Source organism: Hyposmocoma kahamanoa, unplaced genomic scaffold (genome assembly GCF_003589595.1).
Source record: "Hyposmocoma kahamanoa isolate Upper Pololo Valley unplaced genomic scaffold, ASM358959v1 220, whole genome shotgun sequence".
Classification (NCBI taxonomy): domain Eukaryota; kingdom Metazoa; phylum Arthropoda; class Insecta; order Lepidoptera; family Cosmopterigidae; genus Hyposmocoma; species Hyposmocoma kahamanoa.
In genome coordinates, this window is record NW_020653740.1 from 4,788,778 (window position 1) to 4,807,332 (window position 18,555).

An 18,555-nucleotide genomic window follows, 5' to 3' on the forward strand; every position below is an offset into this window, starting at 1 on the left:
ACTGTTGCCACTTATGTGATAGCTCTGCGAAATACCAACTGGCCACCTTGGATACAATCGACAAGCGTGGCAAGAGGCTTATAGGGGACTCGGATTTAGTAGAGACGAAGCTGCATAGCCTTGAACAACGTCGTAAAGTTGCCTGCTCATCGGTATTCCACAGGATATACGGAGATTATGCGATGGGATCATAATCTCGTCCCGTCATCGGGGACGAAACGTAGGCTGGGGTTCATATGTTGCGTTGTAAGTTGCCTATGTTGTGAATATTCCAAAGATGCGCACCAAGCGTTTTGTTTCCACATTTATGTGGTGAACGGCAAAGGAATGCAATTCCCTGCCTGCGGACTTGTTCCCCGAACGCTATAACTTGGCCCTTTCCAGGTGAGAGTGGCTAGGAATTATTTAGGTGTGCATGCTACATCGTCGACCTCATTGTCACTTTCCATCAGGTGAGATTAAGGTCACATGCTCACTTATTTTTTATAAAAATAAAAGTAACATTAAGCTATTGTATGTAATGTGTAAGTTCCCTTAAAACAACCACATTTAACCTACACTATTTGAGGTATACATATTCTGACCTCTTAATCAAAACTAACGTAATCGACATTTTTAGCAAAATTGAGTTATTAACGTATCTGGAACCAGCGAAACGAGATCTACAACCTCCAATCGATTGTTTTATGTCTTATTCAGTTTCTGTTTTATAGTTAAGCAAAATCAACGTAATTGACATTTAAAAAAAAAATTTAGGTGCCAATATCTCGAAAGTTACCAAATGCGTTAGTTATGACAAGGAGGCTAGTATTGTCCCACACCTGACTAGCTTTTCATGTATAAAAAAAATGAATGCTCCCAGGCAATTTCGACTAAGGCAACCACATCGAGGACATCGGTGTAGGCAGCGTTCGGACTCGCTTGTGGCTTATGTAGCCAACGTTCTGGGCGAAGGTCCTTGCGCACTACGAGCATGCGAGCACACTATTTTCAGGATTATAACTGATTACCGCAGATGGTCGGGTTTTTAGTTCGTTACGTTTAAAATCAAGTTCCGCACGCCGTTCATTATCAATGTCACAGACTTAGGTGTTGACCAGTACCCTCCACTGCGGCCGTTTGGCAGCCTGCTGTTCCCAATGCGAAGGCTCTATATTATATAACATATATAAAAGAGATAGTGATACGACAATTATAGTGACATATAAAATCTAAATAGGCTTATAGTCTTATTAAGTAACGATAAAACTATCAGACACGGCAATTAGTGAGAGAAAATCGATGTTTTCAAAAATATGCCTTTACTTTAGATTTTCATTATATATGATTATATAATGAAACTCTAAAGGTTATTAGCAAATCAAGACAAAAATTACGGGTGTACAGTCAATACCCTCAAGATACCTCGCCCCCTTACCGTCTTTTTAGCTTTGAGTAGATCAGTGTGCAGAAAAGCGTTAAACAAACATAACCTTTAGTCTGTAAGCCGTAAAATTAATTTTGGCATGACTTCCTTATAGTATCATTAGTGAATAACGTTTTAAGAACTGTTTAAGCTAATTTCAACTTGTTTAACGAATTCTTTTAACATTTTTCTGTTGAATGCGTAAGAATGCTCTCAGAACCAAAAAGACGGCTAGGGCGTCCGGTATCTTAAGGCATCGACTGTACCTACATAGTAGAAGTGTAAGGGACCCAAATAGACTGGTCTACTATAATATATATATAAAGTTTTTCTAGATGAATGTTGATGTAAAATTAATACTTGATATATTGTGTATAATATTTAATAGATATAACATTATTTTATTGGTATTCATTGACCTAATTAGTCTTCTAATCATGTCCAATGATAGTGTTATATTTCAATTAATTTTAAGTAAAATTTTGCATGCCTAATCAGGTAAAATATATCTTCTACTAATACTATGTTCCATCTCACTTTCATCATGTTTTAAGAAATAAAATTTGATTTCAATTCATTTCAAGAACATCTGTATTTCATGAATACGCAAATTACAATTAAAACCGTCTCATCATTGGTTAAACATTTCCTACTCACTCATGAGGCAGATTCCCTCGAGTAAAATAAGCAAGAAACTCTGAGGATTACTCTTTAGTAATTAGACATTTGTACCCTTTTATCATTTACAATATTTGTTTCAAGGATTTTTTTCTAAGTGTTCGATCTTTGTATTAATAATTATAACAAACTAGTGGAGTAATTTCACAAAAAAATTATTGAATATCAATTCAATACAAATTTAATTACAATTAATAGCGACGTCTCTAGCCAGGGCTGGTAGCTGTAAAGTTACCTAACTGGGTTTCATAGATTTCTCATAGATAGCGCTACGGCTAAAAAGTCGTTAAAAACCAAATAGCGTCTAGCACGGTTTGCTAGAAGACGTCGGTTCGGAAGGATTTTTTTCTAAATGTATTATGTATTGGTACATATGTATCTTTGTATTAATAATTATAACAAACTATTGGAGTAATTTCACCAAAAATAATTGAATATCAATTTAATACAAATTTAATTAATTATAAGAAATTTGATAGTGCAATAGACAGGTAGGTAATATGTAATGCTTTTCAAATACTTGTGTTTCTAAAAACACGTACCGTTTTAATCTCAGTAGATAATAAACTTTGTCTCTTTATAAAATCAACGTTGATGTTGGAATAACGTAGATGTATGTACTTAATGGATATTAATTTTTTCCTGATAAAGTGTACCTAATAAGCTAGTTTTTGTATATCTAAATAAATGTAATAATAATCAGTGTTTCGGTAGAGTAGTTATTTATAACAATTTCTATTAACAGATTGGAAAATCGCTCGAGGAGTCCGGCCAATCATCTCAACAGACATTCCTGGACGCGAACCAGTTTGAGACGAACTCCACCCAGGTGAGTTCAATCGTTCTTTGGTAAATGTAAAACTGCTGTATAATAGCTGCGTAATTGTATATCCACCTTCATCTTACTTATAGAGAAATGTTAGGGTGGGCCGTATGATTACACCCTACCAAAGCTCATGGACTGCAGGGAATATGCCTACGAGTATTATAGAATTTTTAAATTTAAAAATATTTTTAAGTATCAAGTGCGCGTATTTAGGCAGCAAATTATTGAATCAAATCGGTCACCTCAAAACAATACATTTATGCCACATAAAAATATCGGTCTTCAAGGTATTTTCATATATTAAACTCTGAAAATAACCTTTGTGGCTTCATCATTTCTGTGTAATTACCACTTGCACTTAGACGATCTCAGCAAAATTTTCCTTTATGTCCCTTTTTTATGAGGGTGGATACATGCAATTTTAAGCAGATTGTAACAACGCATTTAAAATTATTCCATGACTAAAATTTCTTTTGACATTTCAAATGGGACTAATTTTAATAATCGATCAATTATTGAATCTATTTAGTACTTAAATGTTTCTTCTATTACTCTGAGTATTTAATTATCACGAAACGTAGCTTCGAGCCACTTATAAAACTTTTGCTTTTCTTGTTTGTTTTATTTTGGTTGTGCACTTTTGTGTTGCTTCTCACGATTTTGTGTTCTCTTCCGTAGCCATCAGGAGAATCTGCCACATCGCCGATGGGGCTCCATGAGACAGTAAGCTATTTTATTATATACACATTTTTATTATATATCGACTGTGAACTGGCAACCAGTATCTCAATTTTGACAATTTTGCAGGATGAAGTAAAGAATTGTTTGCGTTATTAATATGGCATCTGGTTAGAAGTTACAATTAAAAGTTGTATGATCGTCAATATGGCTTTCGCCGAGGACGATCAGCTGGGGATCTTCTCGTGTATGTTACTTACTGCTGGGGCAAAGCCATCAAGAAACACGGCAGGGCTCTAGCGGTGTCACTAGAAATCTCGAAGGCCTTTGACAGGGTTTGGCACGCAAATCTGCTGAGCAAGCTTCCAGCTTACGGCATCCTTACTGGCTTTTGTAGCTGAATATCAGATTTCCTTGATAAACGGTCAATCAGAGTAGTCATTGGAGGCTGCTCATCGGATTTGATGGCTATCAATTCGTTCCTCAGGGGTCGGTTCTCTCTGCGACTCTTTTCCTGCTGCACATCAATGACCTGCTAGTCCCAGGTATTGTTGGGTATGCAGATGACAGCACTGTTACGGAGAGATATCTGTCCAGCGCAAATAACAGCAGGGTAGTTATCGGTTCGTTGAGAAACCCTTAACTTTAGCGCTTATATTGAATGTAAGGCACAAATTGCAGCCAAAAAACTGGGTATCCTTAACAAGGTTAAGCGATATTTCACGCCTGGACAGCTCTTAACTTTATACAAAGCACAAGTCCGATCTTGCATGAAGTACTGCAGTCACCTGCGGGATGGCTCAGCGAAGTATCAACTTGAGGCTCTTGATTCGATTGAGCGCAGAGCCAGAAGACTTATTGGTGACGTTAAGCTCGAATCTAAAGTTCACAGTTTGGCCCACCGGCGCAAAGTTGCCCGTCTGTCGGTTTTTTATAGAATATATTTCGGTGAGTATGCTCATGAGCTCCATCAGCTCATCCCGCCCACCCCCTTTTACCATCGGACATCCAGACGTATGGCGGGATATCAACCTTACTTGGCCGATATTCCCTGCAGGCATACTAAGCGCTTTTCATCATCTTTTATTATGCGCACAGCCCAGGATCGACATTCCCTGCCTGCGTCTGTATTTCCGCATTCATACAACCCGGGTATCTTTAAGGTGCGACTGAATAGGCATCTTCTGGGCAAGGTCGTTCCATCGTAGATCCTATCTTTGCTCCAGAGCTAGGTAATGGTCAAGAGTAAGTTCATATAAATAAAAAAAAGTAAGTCGATTGTGGCACCAAAATTAAATAAATCTGTGATTAAATTTCTTGCAACGCTGCGAAGTATGAAATAGTATAAAATGATATTAAAAAGTAAAATCTTTAGAAAATTTAGATAGTACCGGTTGCCAGTTCACAGTCGATGTATCATATTTTCATTTGCTTTAGATAGTGACAATTTTTAGTTGGCCCATTTTCCGTTTATTGAAATCAGCGCCATCTAGTCTATTTGCGTGGTACTGGAACGAATTAGAATTAACAGATTTGATGGACTTCGGCGCCATCTCGTTTGATATTTCTGTAACAACAACATTTTTATCATGTACTTACTAAACGGCACTCGATAACTTTTGAAATATCGTGACAGCTTCTCATACATTTCAACCCTAACAAAACCACAAAAATTAAATGTAGAGTTTATTTTAAAAGTATTATACATTTCTGTGAATAGCAAATGTACGAACAATATTATTAGCCTCTCATTGTAACCAACACAAACAAAAATAAATAAGAAAACTCCATTGTCAATTGCCAATACCTTAGCAATCAAGCACAAACTACAAAGGTTAAAATGACTGAGCCATTTTAGACTCTATTATAATTAAATAAAGAGTAGTAATATGCATTCAGGTGTATTATTATTTGTGTAAATGATTGCTTGGTGCAAAACAATGCAGCAAGTGGCCAATATTAGATTGTCAATGAGTCATCGCGTCACGTCACGTCAGAATAAATGGCAGGAGTTTTTATATTATTACGTATGCGAGCTATTGTTAGTATTCAACTTGGCAGTTTGTGTTAAAAATATTACGTAGAGTAAAGGTAAAAGATTATCCGCCGTCGTCGCCGAGGATGATTGATAATACATACCCTCAAAAATAAAGTAATTTTTTAGGAAACTCAAAAATAGTTTTAAATAAAAACTTACCGTAGCACCGGCCTGATGCTAAGACAAATTTATTTTTGATATGTTAATTATTAGTTTTATTAAACTGTTAAGTGTTATGGTCATTTCGTAAACACGTTATTATTGTTTGAATTTGTTTTCTTAGTTTTACTTTAGAATTTCGTCGCGATGTGTGTTTGTAATATCTGCCGTCTGCTAACTAAAACGTGGCTAAGTGACAAATGGTCGAATAACCGTTTTAAATAGCAAAAAATAGAACACAAAATTATCTTTTAAAAACAGTTAAAATTAGTTAACGTGTAAGACTTATCGGAACTTACCCTAACGATGCATAGCTGAAATATCATTAAACAATTTCAATATGCTGAATGGAATAGAATAGAAACATTTATTTCATATCATCAATTACATAATATTACAATTCGAAATATAATATCAAGGGTAACATGATCGTCGTTAATGTAAATAATAGTTTTATTGTTAATATAAAATAAAATTATTAAAAGATAAATAAAGAAAAATACGAATTACAAAAACACAAATAAAAATTTAAATATTTTCAAAATACAAACGTCCAAAATTAAAAATATAATTTCTTTAAAAGAAATTCCTCTACACTGTAGAATGAGAGGATGACAAGCTTCATAGTTGCATTTTTGGTCATGGATTCAATGTAATTGCCGAAGTTTAAATTGGACAAGTAGGTGGTGATGATCGGTCATCGGTATGAATATATCACAAAAATCGGAATTAGGTCAAAGTGACTCCGTTTTGTGAAGAATAGACACGCCTGCGTTTTGGTAGCGCAAAATTTGACAAGATTGGCGCCGCTCTAATCGAAGATTGCCTTAAGTGTCAAATTCAAACGACTAAACAAGGACTATCGACAAGACTGGATTTCTTCTCCACTGACCCTTGCATTGATTAAGTATCTATCTACAATTGTGCTGTCATCAACATACGCAAGGAAAACGGACTTCTATTGCAAGGATTTCCATTTTTTTTTTAAGGAATTGGTCGAATTAGTCATGAGATCTTTCTCACGACTAATTCGACCAATTTTTTTTAAGTTTGATATTGATTTCATTTTTTTTAATGCAAAATAATACTTATCGAAAAAAAACAATTCACCATAAAACCTAAAACCTTGGAATAGACTACAAAATAACTGTTTGTGGTATCCTAATGCTAGATTGCCTCATTAACGTCGGTTTTACATTTCAACAGTCCAAATAATGTTTCATAATCCGTGGTTAAGCTAACGTCCGTAACTTGTGGTTAGAACTTTAAAGCTAAACATTGCATTGCTCGAGTTAAAATTAAATAACGATTGTAGATAGTGCCCTTCCTGGACTGATCGACTTTCGCCTATGGAGTGGCGATGGGATGGTAACGAAGTTTAGAGCCTTTTTCCAGGATATGACATTTGTAGTCATGTTCGCGTCGTTATCTGTGTGAAGTAAATAGATAGATAGAAAATTCTTTATTGTTAGCACGACATACAAAGAGAGATTACAGGACAAAAATTAAACACATTAGCAGGGTAACAATTGGCGGTCTTATCGCTTACAGCGATTGCTTCCAGACAACCTTAGGATCGAGAGAGACTAAACAAGAATAAAAGCGGGGATGCTAGATATAAATATTTACACATACTATACATAGAAATTTTAATGAAAATTAAACAACACATTATACTTACAAATATACATGCATATATATAATAATATAATGTTATATATTTATATATATACGATATAATATAATAACATACAACTACATAATATGTATACATCCTACATACACAATACTTACAACACATGTGAAAGAAGGAGAAGCTGCCTAGCAACAGTATATTGCTATTGTGAAAGGTAGAATTTCTTTACTTGGTTTTTAAATAATGTTTAATGACTGCGCTTGTCTAATCGTAACTGGGAGAGACTTCCAGAGACAAACAGCGTGCACAGAGAAAGAAGAATCGTAAAACGAAGTGACTAAGATTTTCTGAAGACCGTAATGAGTGAGTATAGGGCAAGTTACTGAAAACATTTAGCTGTACAATTTATTCGATAAACTTTGTGACAAGCTTGAGTCTTGGGGCTCGTGCAAACCGGCGGACGGTCTAGAAGAGCAACGAAGGTCTAATGCCCGCCAGCGCACACTAAGGCCATGAAGACCCCGGAGACCGCACCACCTTTCCGAATCCTCCTGATAAGGAATATCCATGGTCTGTGGGAATATCCCTCACAATACAGACGTAGCGGACTCTGCGGTACGCATCGTCCGTATGCGTACCGCAGAGTCCGCTACCTCCCGTTTTCCTGTACGCTTAGGGCGCATTTATTGGACACGAATTTCATCGCGCTGACCCCGCGCGGCCGCCGCGCGTAATCTTTGTCCTCGTGTAACTGGGCACCTAAAGTAATAGAAATAGCTTAAAATATACATTGATAAATTTAATATCGTTTGCCGGTTTACGCTGGCTCGTAATTGTGGTATTATAATTTACTTAAGAACTCGACTCTTTTTGTACCATGTTCTAATCAAAATGAAAACGTCTTAGTATTTGAACAAAGACAATTCATTATCTATGAGAAAATCACGCCCTATAGAAATGAATCGCAGGCCATTTCTCACAACATTAAGATTTAAGAATTTCAAAAGAAAAAGAAATTTGAATAATTTTAACAGAACGTAGTGCCGTTTGTAAGTAACCTACCGTTGCAACGAACAACTGCCGGGTGCGGATTCTCCTTAAGAAAGTGAACTGTGTTCCACCCGGGTGGTTCACTGCGTTCCACTTGCCCGAGTATATAACGACTACAAAAACTATTACGACTCTTCAGCCTTTTAGGCTGCAAGAAAAGACTGATAAAACTAAATTGTCTATTTTTAAAATTTGATAGCTAAAGGAATCGGTTTTATTCGGCTAATCATACCGTGGCGTTCTCTGGAGGAGGTGTATGTTCAGACGTCTGGACGTCTTTCGACTGAATGGTGATAACATAATGTTGTTTACATTTACCAAAATTACCATTTGGTTTTAACGCGTTGTTGTGACACAGAGTTAACGATGCGACGAAGCTTAAATGTGTAGAGAATGTAAAAACTTTTGTCGATATTGTTGATGATATTTGCGTAACAATTTTATCTCTAAAAATGTTATTTGTTGCAACATAAGATGTTTCTAAATTTCCGCAGTATATCTTTTACAAAAATGGTTCATTGTGAGTTCTGTACGCTTGTTTTGTAAACAACTTTAATATTATTACTGACAGGACGTAAACGGGGGTTCGAGTTGCCTTTGTATTTGATCTTTGTATTAATAATTATAACAAACTAGTGAAGTAATTTCACAAAAAAGAAATATATATCATGGTAATAAAACATCATAATATTCGTTACAATCAAAACTTAGGTATTAAAACTATTTATACACCGAAACCGACCTCAAAAGTTCGTGGAATTGCATCCATTTGCCAAGTTTTATTGAAATATCCTCCAATTCATCCCCTACTTTTGCCACCTTTAGAGATGGAAAATTTCCTTCAAATTAAATGGGACCAATACTGAGGAACCCTCTTTCCAACAAAAAAAAATCGAAAAAATTGGAATTGAGAACCTCCTCCTTTTTTGAAGTCGCTTAAAAATGTGCTTGACAGCCACCCCAATACCCTCAAACCAAGGAATTATCTGTACTATGAATAGCAGAGAAATTAAAACCTGGGCACTACCCAAAATACCTCAGACAATAACCACTTTACAAAAGTTTCCAGTTTTTTTTTTTAAAGAAACAAAAATTCTATTTAATTTAAAAAAAGTTAACCACTACATATGATGTAAGAAATATACATAGCGTTAAAATGACTGAAACTAGCCAAAAATTGTAGTATTAATGATTATGAACACGAAATATTGTAATCTAGACCGGACCTTGAAACGATTTCGTGTGTTCGCCTTCAAATTCGAATGGGATTTTCTTTCTGTCGATTTAAAAAAATGTTTATTGTACCAATTACCACGGTTTTTGATCACTTTATAACTATTACTACAAACTTGTACTCTAATAATACGCAGTTAAAGCACTAATTGCACACTTTCTGTAAGATCTAAGTCAGTAGGTACGATTACGTTTGAATACGATTGAATAGGTGCACTTTACAAAATGCCGAAATTCCTAATTAGTGGGAATGTACCTCCACATCAGCCGTTATTGGCCATATTTCGAAAGACATGTAATGTATGTGTTTGATGTAAGCTTTCTTTGTAAAAAAATGTGGAAGCTGAACGATGAGGCCCCAAGTTCATTACTGGTGGGACTAATTAGGAGTAAACTTTTCTGCATTGGTTCTGTTCTGGGGGCACATAATATAGCGAATTCTGGAAGCTAAACGATGAGGCCCCAAGTTCATTATGGTGGGACTAATTAGAAATTAACTTTTCTACATTGGTTCTGTTCTGGGGGCACATAACATAGCGAATTCCGTAGTTTTGGTGCTATTATCAAAAATAAAATTATAGTAGATATTATAAATTATTTGTTAACTTTTTTTTAACTGATATGATATTTTTTTACTTTGTACTCGAATATCTTTGACGCTGATAATTTGACATATAAGAGTACTGTTAATTTTGGAAAAATATTTAAAAAACGTTATTCGAAGGTATAACATGTTCTTTGTTTAGAAAATATCTTTTGAAGTTTTATTTAGCGTGAATTATAAAATAAAATTGAACTACAATTTTAAAAGCAAGTTAGAGAAAAACGATATTTAAAATAATTGGACAACAGCGAAAAAAATTGTAATGACTCCATCGTTTTCTTTCAGTAATTTTTCTACTTTTGACAGGTGTCAACGTGAAATGAGGGAAAATATAGGAAAAATATTTATTTTTCTGAAAAATATGATTTCTTCAAAATAGAAATTTTTCCATGACCCAACACTAAAAAATAAAAAAGGGTAAAGACGCCCAGAAAAGATCAATGTAAACCAGGTACCTAGGCCTCTTTTATATTGCCACCTAATTATTATGATAATGGTTGTTTATTATGATTAAGGGTGGTGGAAGATCATATTGTGTTTGTCACATTTTGTACTGCACAATAGAATGACGCAATACAGAGTCCGTCATTACTTGTCACACGAAATGCGCTATCGTGAGACCGAAATTACTGTAGCTGATGGCCACGTTATTTCTTAATGCTATTTTTTCCCATTTCCATTATAGTTATATAACTCTCTTTAAATGGCATCTGTACGAGTAGGTATGTTTTGCGTTAATTGATGGTTCATTGTTTGCTAGAGCAATGAACTTTATTATCCTGTTCATTGACAAAATTGTCACGTTTAAAGCTACAATATTTCTGCAAGTAACTCATTATTTTCCGATCCAAATCTTTCGTTATCAAATACATTAAAATATTTAAAAAATCAATAACAAAATATTCTCGATACTTTGTTCAACACGAAATACAGATTTCGATTTGGAATATCGTAATTCGTGATATAAAAGTAAATCGTTTGGAAACAGACATTCGTCGTACATCGCCGTGAGCTGCTTAATAATTTAATAACGAACGATTTCGCAGCCTTTTTTTCGGTCTAGACATGTTAAACAGTAGATAATGTCGAGTGCTACTTAACTAGTAATTCGTTCATCGTGTAAGTCGCTATATCACTAAGGCAAGTATCAATGACTCATTCCATATGAGAATACAAGTAAAAAGTATTTAGATTTAAGAGATTATACGTATAAAAACGGAGACAATTAAAACTAAACTCAAGCTGAAATATATCTTTATTTCATATGCAAAACAAATTACTCTTGAAATCGTTACACTGATTAAAATCTACTATTCATTTGTGAGATAAATTCTCCTGACAAAAATAAGTTTGAGTTTTTAAACAAACATACATTTTAAATTTACAATATTTTTAATACAAAAGTCTAAAATAGACGGGCCACTACCAAGGATGTTTTTTCTCATCTAAGTAAGCAGAAGCTGTGTAATAATTTTAATAACCTTAGTTAAAATTTTTTGGTTCTCCATAGTTTTAAACGTAAATACCAAATTTAAATAATCTCAGTACAGAGTACTAAAAAAATCGACCTCAAAAGTACGTGGAATTACGTCTATTTGCTAAGTTTTATTGAAATAACCTTAAATTCGCCACTATGCAGGACTTGACACTGGAGATAATAAAAATCGGTTCTCACTACTCAAAGTATATTGAGAGAAAAACGCTTTGAATTGGAGAAATAGCAAAATCAACCATTAAAATAATTGCTCCTTAAGTAAAATTTAGGCGCTATTTATAAAAAAAATCTTCATGCGTGAACAGCCTCCCTTAGAGGTGGATGATTTTCTTCAAAATGGGACCACTATGGAAGTCGACCCCTGGAAGACCCCTTTTCCAACAAAAAAAGAATCATGAAAATCGGTTCACAAATACCAGAGTTATCGCGTAACATACATCCAAAAAAAAACATACAGTCGAATTGAGAACCTCCTCCTTTTTTGAAGTCGGTTAAAAAACAACCAGAATCTCATTATAGCTCTAAATAGTAGTCCCAAATATTTACACTAAACACACAAGTTTCAATCAAAAAATATTATTATGAATCGATTTGCCTTATTCTCTGCACGTGACGGCTAGAGTTGTTTAGTTACTGTTCTAGAACGCTGTTACCGCGCTCGTTTGTGGATAATTCATGGCTGACGGCGCTTGGCTAGCAGCCTGCTAACCGGCCGGTCCACCAGTGCGTCGTCTGATGCGTCAGCGACTCAGCGTTAGTCCCTCGCGACCACTCGTGCGCTTTGCCGACTTTCATCGCACGCGCAACGTTCATCATCAATCGCCACTATCCATCAGCGTCTAAATAGGAACGTGCATACGTCAAATTCGAATTTGGAAGAAATAGCTCAGTATCAGTTCTTTTATCAAAAGTTTATAAATTAATGTGCGTGTGTATTTTAATAATCTTTCATGTGTAGAGTGGTACAACAGTGTGATGTCACGAATTCGCGTCTCGCGTTCCATGTGACCGGGGCCGGATTGTGTTTTAATCAGTGCGTTTATTTGGTTGCAAAGCTGGAGCGGAACGAGGTATACGAGTACATGCATTACAGAAAGCGGCCATACAGGTTAGACATGAATTGACAACATAATTGGCTGTTGTAAATTGAAGCACTATTTACATAATTGTTTTGCATCCTTATGTCCTTATGTCCCTAATGATAGAAATCCCTGTAGGCTTCGTTAGACTTGACCAATAGGTACCTGCTTATTACGGTTTCCGTTTTCTATTCCTCAAGAACTAATCATCGATCGCTTACAGCGTTATCGTGAACATCGATGTTTTCAATCAATTTAAAATGCTTTCTTTAACTGTAAGTTCATTCTACTGACCTTTTTCTCTCATCAATAATTGTACTACTCATTTCTTTTCGTTTGTAATAAAACTACCCACGCGTTTATATGCACACATCTAAATATTTCCATGAATGAATCGTCACAACATTTAATTACCGGTTTTTTAGAAAATAAACAGTAGTATTTTACAATACAATGTTAAAGTAACGTTTTTCATGCCATTGCCCTTGGAATTCAGTTGTTTCAATCAAAACAACACAATTTGAAATGAGTGCGTTACTTAACCATAAATAACCAATATTTTTTAGACTTAAGAAGATTGTTTCATTGTTACGGTATGATGAGATCGCTGTTGTCTCGACCACCAGAGACAGTCACTTTGTTAGTTTTGGTAACTTAATATAATTAAGTCATTAATTATTGTCGTCATAATTTTGAGTCTTCTAATTGCTCAATTAACGACTGGTTGCAATTAAGTTCTTTATGTATACAGATGCTATGACGTGCTTATTCAGAATCCACCTAGAATATGTTAGCCACAAGGTTGTATCGCCAATCGCATTTGGCCGATACATACAAAATTAACGAAAATGATATTGCAATGAAACTTTTTGTTATCAAGTGACGGGGCGAGTAAGTCGTGCGCCTGGCGGTAAGCGACACGACTACCCATAACAGTTGCAGTGCCACTCCGAACTTTAATCGCAGTAATCTAAGGGACACTACTGGTCATCCACAAACGAAATTGTCGGAAACGGAATTCCCGTGAGCCTGTAGTTTACCTTCAAAATCGGAACGCAAGAATGCTCACATTTTACTTCCCTTTAGGAGATAATATGAAACAGATATCAGAACGATATCTAAGCAACTTCTCCCCAGTGGTAAGCGTAAAAAGTTTCTCCATAATTTACCTAACTCATAAGCAAATAACTTTGCCCTCCCTTATTATATACTTTCTTGCTCTTTTGTATGATTACGTCATGCTTGCGTAAACAGCATATTACTGACGGAGTCTTTAAATTTACTCATAACGACAAATACAATTCACTTCATATTTTGGACTTTTTAGTCTTGCACTTATTACAATGTCTCTAACACAGGTACCTTCGTCCATATACATAAATTATACAGGTAATTCAATTTATGAAAAGCGAACTCTATATTACCAACGTATGCGTATTATTTTCACATAAATATTAATAATAAACGTGTGATTGTTTAAGTGTACGTTAGTACACGAAAAGTCGATTGTTTACAGGAATGTGCCTTTGTCATTTATTGAGGCACCTTTAAAATGACGTAGGCAATTATAATTTGACTCAATTTTATAGGTAATTCGTTCTATTTTTCGTTACCTTCAAACATTATAGTGTTACCTCAAGTCAAGAATAGTGTTAGTCATCAACTCACAAAACAACAATAACTTGTCGACCTTACGATTTCTTTGTTGCCCCGCTTTTTTATCGTTCACATAACTTAGAATCAGCTACCAAATCATCATTATATGTGTTGTGTTGTAACAGTTCTGTGGTTGGATCTATTGTTGTGACAATGTGCTGTTCAAATATGCTCAGCTAACAAACTTGTTGTTTTATAAACACGCTAAAATGAAGACCGAATTGTTGAGGATTTGGCTTAATTTACTTATTCCGATGCCGTAAAACCAATATTATAAAATACCTACAACTGAAGACCACAAAATGCATCCTCAATTTTTTTTTTAATTGTAAATTTAGAGTCAAGTACAGCATGATCCACTGACCATATTTTAGCACTAGTTGTGCATCCACATTATGTCATCCTCATACTATACTATACATACTATCCATCATACAAATATGTAAAAAGAAATGTATATATATATAATGTATACATACATACATATTGGACATACAGCCTTCGGGAATTTATGCATACAAATTTCTTGAGATGTTAACGCGCGACAAGCTACGTCTATAAGGTCTGTAATATTCTTCCAAACGCTATTCTTCGTTTTTCCTGATGTCTATTTCAAGATCAATTTATAAGTAACTTAGAAGCTACTCAAAACTAAAAAAAAATACTGAACCGGAGCACATTTTTTACAGTCTCTTTTATCCAGTTTACTTGGACGCGTAATCTTGTTATTATTATAATGGTGAGGCCATCTAAAAACGAGGTGTTTTATAATGGCTACATAGTGTTACCGTTGGCATGGGTATTTTATCATGTCCATTCAATTGTGTTCATCCGAGCGGTCGTTTGTCACGCAGCTATGTTTTTATTCTCAAATTGAGACAATTTTTTGTGTGATATGATACGTAGGTATATCTCTTTTTTAATTGGTAGCGGTTGGTCTCATTCAATACCCCATGATTAAACTTAAGTTTTCCCTAACCCAAATTCTTAAATAATAATAACAAAAGCATGCAGCTTGTAGACAGATCCGTTGATATTGGTTAATTGGTAGTCAAAACTATATGATACTTTAATTTTTAAAGCATTTTCATTATACTATAAAGTACATATACAATTATATATATATATATATATATATATATACACATGACATGAATGATGTAAAAACACGTTCTAATTCATCAGCGGATATTGTGTAATTCTGCTACTTCCAAACTTCTATTATTTCCCTCAAAATGACTCGGCTAGTTACGAAACTTTCCTACTCTGAATTATAATAAATTATAGCCTTTATTGCCTTAATACATAAAGCTAAAATTTTTGTAACACTTCTAGAAAAGATACGTTATTGCTGGTGTAAGGGATTCGTTAATAGAATCTTCTATTTCATGTTATTAGATGGATTATAGAAGCGCACCAGTTTCTTTTTCACAGTTCTGCACATTTCCGCGCAAAATTTTACACTTGGAACATTTTTTCCATAGACAACTTCTCACACCTTTGAACTCAATTGTCTCAGGTCATAGATCGAAATTTAAAAATGTAAAATTGTATTTTTTATGCCAGTATAACATTTTATGCCTTTCATGTTTATACATGAAATTATTATAATATAATAAATAATAAAATATAAATTTCATTATTGAAACGAATTTGAAGAACAGCCGAGTAATTCAGTTCATTCACTGCCCTTCGATCAATGTCATTATGTTATTAAAATACAATGTCAAGGGATAATTTGATGATAGATAAAGATATAGGCTTAATAGAAATCAGTCACATACTTAAATCAATTTTAATAATCAATAATTACCTACATCTAAGATGATGCCCCCACGCAATAATAAAGCCTGCGGTTAGACGTGAATATATTTGCAGTATTATATTAACAAGAGAAAATCTACTCATTAATGTTTTTGTTTAGATAATATACATTTGCTGTAAAACAACAACACTTTACAAACAAACTACAACAACGTTCAATTAATCAAAATAAGCTAATAATAAGTATAACTTTTATATTAAAAAAAACCGACATCAAAAATTCGTGGAATTACATATATTTGCCAAGTTTTATTCAAACCGGTTACCGGAAAATGCGCGAAACCGGATCCATCCCCTAGTTTACCATCCTTAGAAGTAGAATATTTCATTCAAATTTAAAGTGGACCAATACTGAGATACCCTCTTTCCAACAAAAAGGAATCATCAAAATCGGTTGTCAAATTTCCGGCCATAGTTATTGCGTAACCATTAGCTCCACCTTTTTTTGACGTCGGTTAAAAGTAAAATTAAAAAAGTAAAATTGTAATATAGATTGTTTCACATAGGAAATGAAACTATTTTTTCGGAGCCGACAGTCAGCCGTGACTATGGGACGTGTAAAGGGCCCCGAAAACTTGATTTGTTAAAACAAAAGTACACGCGATTTATATCCTGAAAAATGGTTTAATTGACTAAACCAAAAAATATTTGTAGGTTAAATAGGTTATTTATTTTGTTATACACAAGGCACGGGACAAACAAAAGGAGTGTTTAGGCACAGTCAACAGCAGATCAAGCTACATATTGACGTATCTTGTTCCGTTGCACTGGAGGCGATTTTCGAGCAAAAATGTGTAGTCTGATGCGCTGTTGTCCGTACAAACTAAAATGAGTGCCAAAATTATGTTTATTTTAATAAATTCCACGAACGAAATTAGCCCATAACTTTTTACATACATCATTTCAGTTTCATGTACTTTTTTTGTAGTTCGTTTTATCACTTTCATGCGTATATGATAAAAGCAGTTAATTGACGTGTAATCATATGTTCCTATATTATACCTAGGGTACGATTGGTTCATACAGCGCCACTTTATCTATGGTAACACTGTACAGACTGCTAAAAAGAATCCTATAGTACCTACTTTGGGATTTGATAATAATTTTTTTTTTTTAGCAATTTATACTTTTGCTATAGCATCCGCGTGGACAGATTTTGTAGAAGTGAGAAATAAAAAAATGACGATTTTTTTTCTGTACAAGTTTTTTAGTCAAATGAAAAAACCTCAGTGTATACTTATTTTCACTAGTTTATTTCTCAATATTGCATTCCATTCCTTTTTTTTTTACATAATTAATCCCAAAGAAAAATGAGTAACAGAATTTCATCAAGTCATTAATTTCGTACATAATAATCACACGATTAAATAATAACTACCACGCAACATGCGGTAATTAGTAATTTACGAGCATTACACTAAACCACAAAATTATTGGCAATTAATAAAATTGGAATAATTGCCATAATATCAAAGTTAATCATCTCTTTCACACGATGACACCTAGGACCGTACTAGTTTGTATGAACTGCGGGCCCGTCCCGGCGCCGGCCCGGACACGGACATGTGTGAACGAGTTCATACAAAGTATACGCAACGATATTTTTTTGAGCCCCAGACGGAGCACGGCCCGTCCACGGCCCGGGCACGGCCCTGATGTGTGTGGTTAGGTTAGGCTAGGCCTGTAATTAGCCATACCAGAGATTACTTAGCAATACTGCCAGATCTTAGATTTTAACTTTTCTTCAATCATTTAATTTTCTGAAATTCGTTACCTGTGTGTTATTTTAATAGCAAATGGTACGGTACAACTGCACTGCCCCCTAACGGTCAAAAGAAAAACTATTTTTTATCACACAATGATTCCGGTCGACACTATACACACTTATGGGTGAGTCATAGCTAAGCAGATACCTACCCACCCTGAACAGAATACCTACTACAATTCGTAGGTTTATTCATGGCTGTTTCAGTTAAAAGGAAAAATTTTGCTATACTATAATTACAACTATGAAAATCGTTTAAACTTCATGCTAACTGTACTGTACAGCACGTAGTAAAAGAACCTTTGTACTTATCTTCTAGTTATCATGTTTACTATACACAAAGTTTTGTTATAACAGACGTTTTAAACTTTACTGTCTAACTGTACGGCGCCCCTAGTGGCCACAAGAAGAACTAAAATGTTTTTTATA

At 34.6% G+C, this 18,555-nt stretch overlaps 1 protein-coding gene across 4 annotated transcripts in view; it reads left to right on the forward strand.

The window, feature by feature from the left end:
• Positions 1 to 18,555, forward strand: part of LOC113228006 (rab11 family-interacting protein 4) — a 120,880-nt gene that overhangs the window by 58,246 nt on the left and 44,079 nt on the right. For 3 of the 4 annotated variants that reach the window (XM_026461127.1, XM_026461124.1, XM_026461123.1), the window contains 2 exons: positions 2,829 to 2,912; positions 3,588 to 3,632. In XM_026461127.1, the coding sequence (XP_026316912.1) occupies positions 2,829 to 2,912; positions 3,588 to 3,632 (129 nt within the window). The remainder of the gene's footprint in view (positions 1 to 2,828; positions 2,913 to 3,587; positions 3,633 to 18,555) is intronic. The other variant, XM_026461125.1, reaches the window with a different exon arrangement.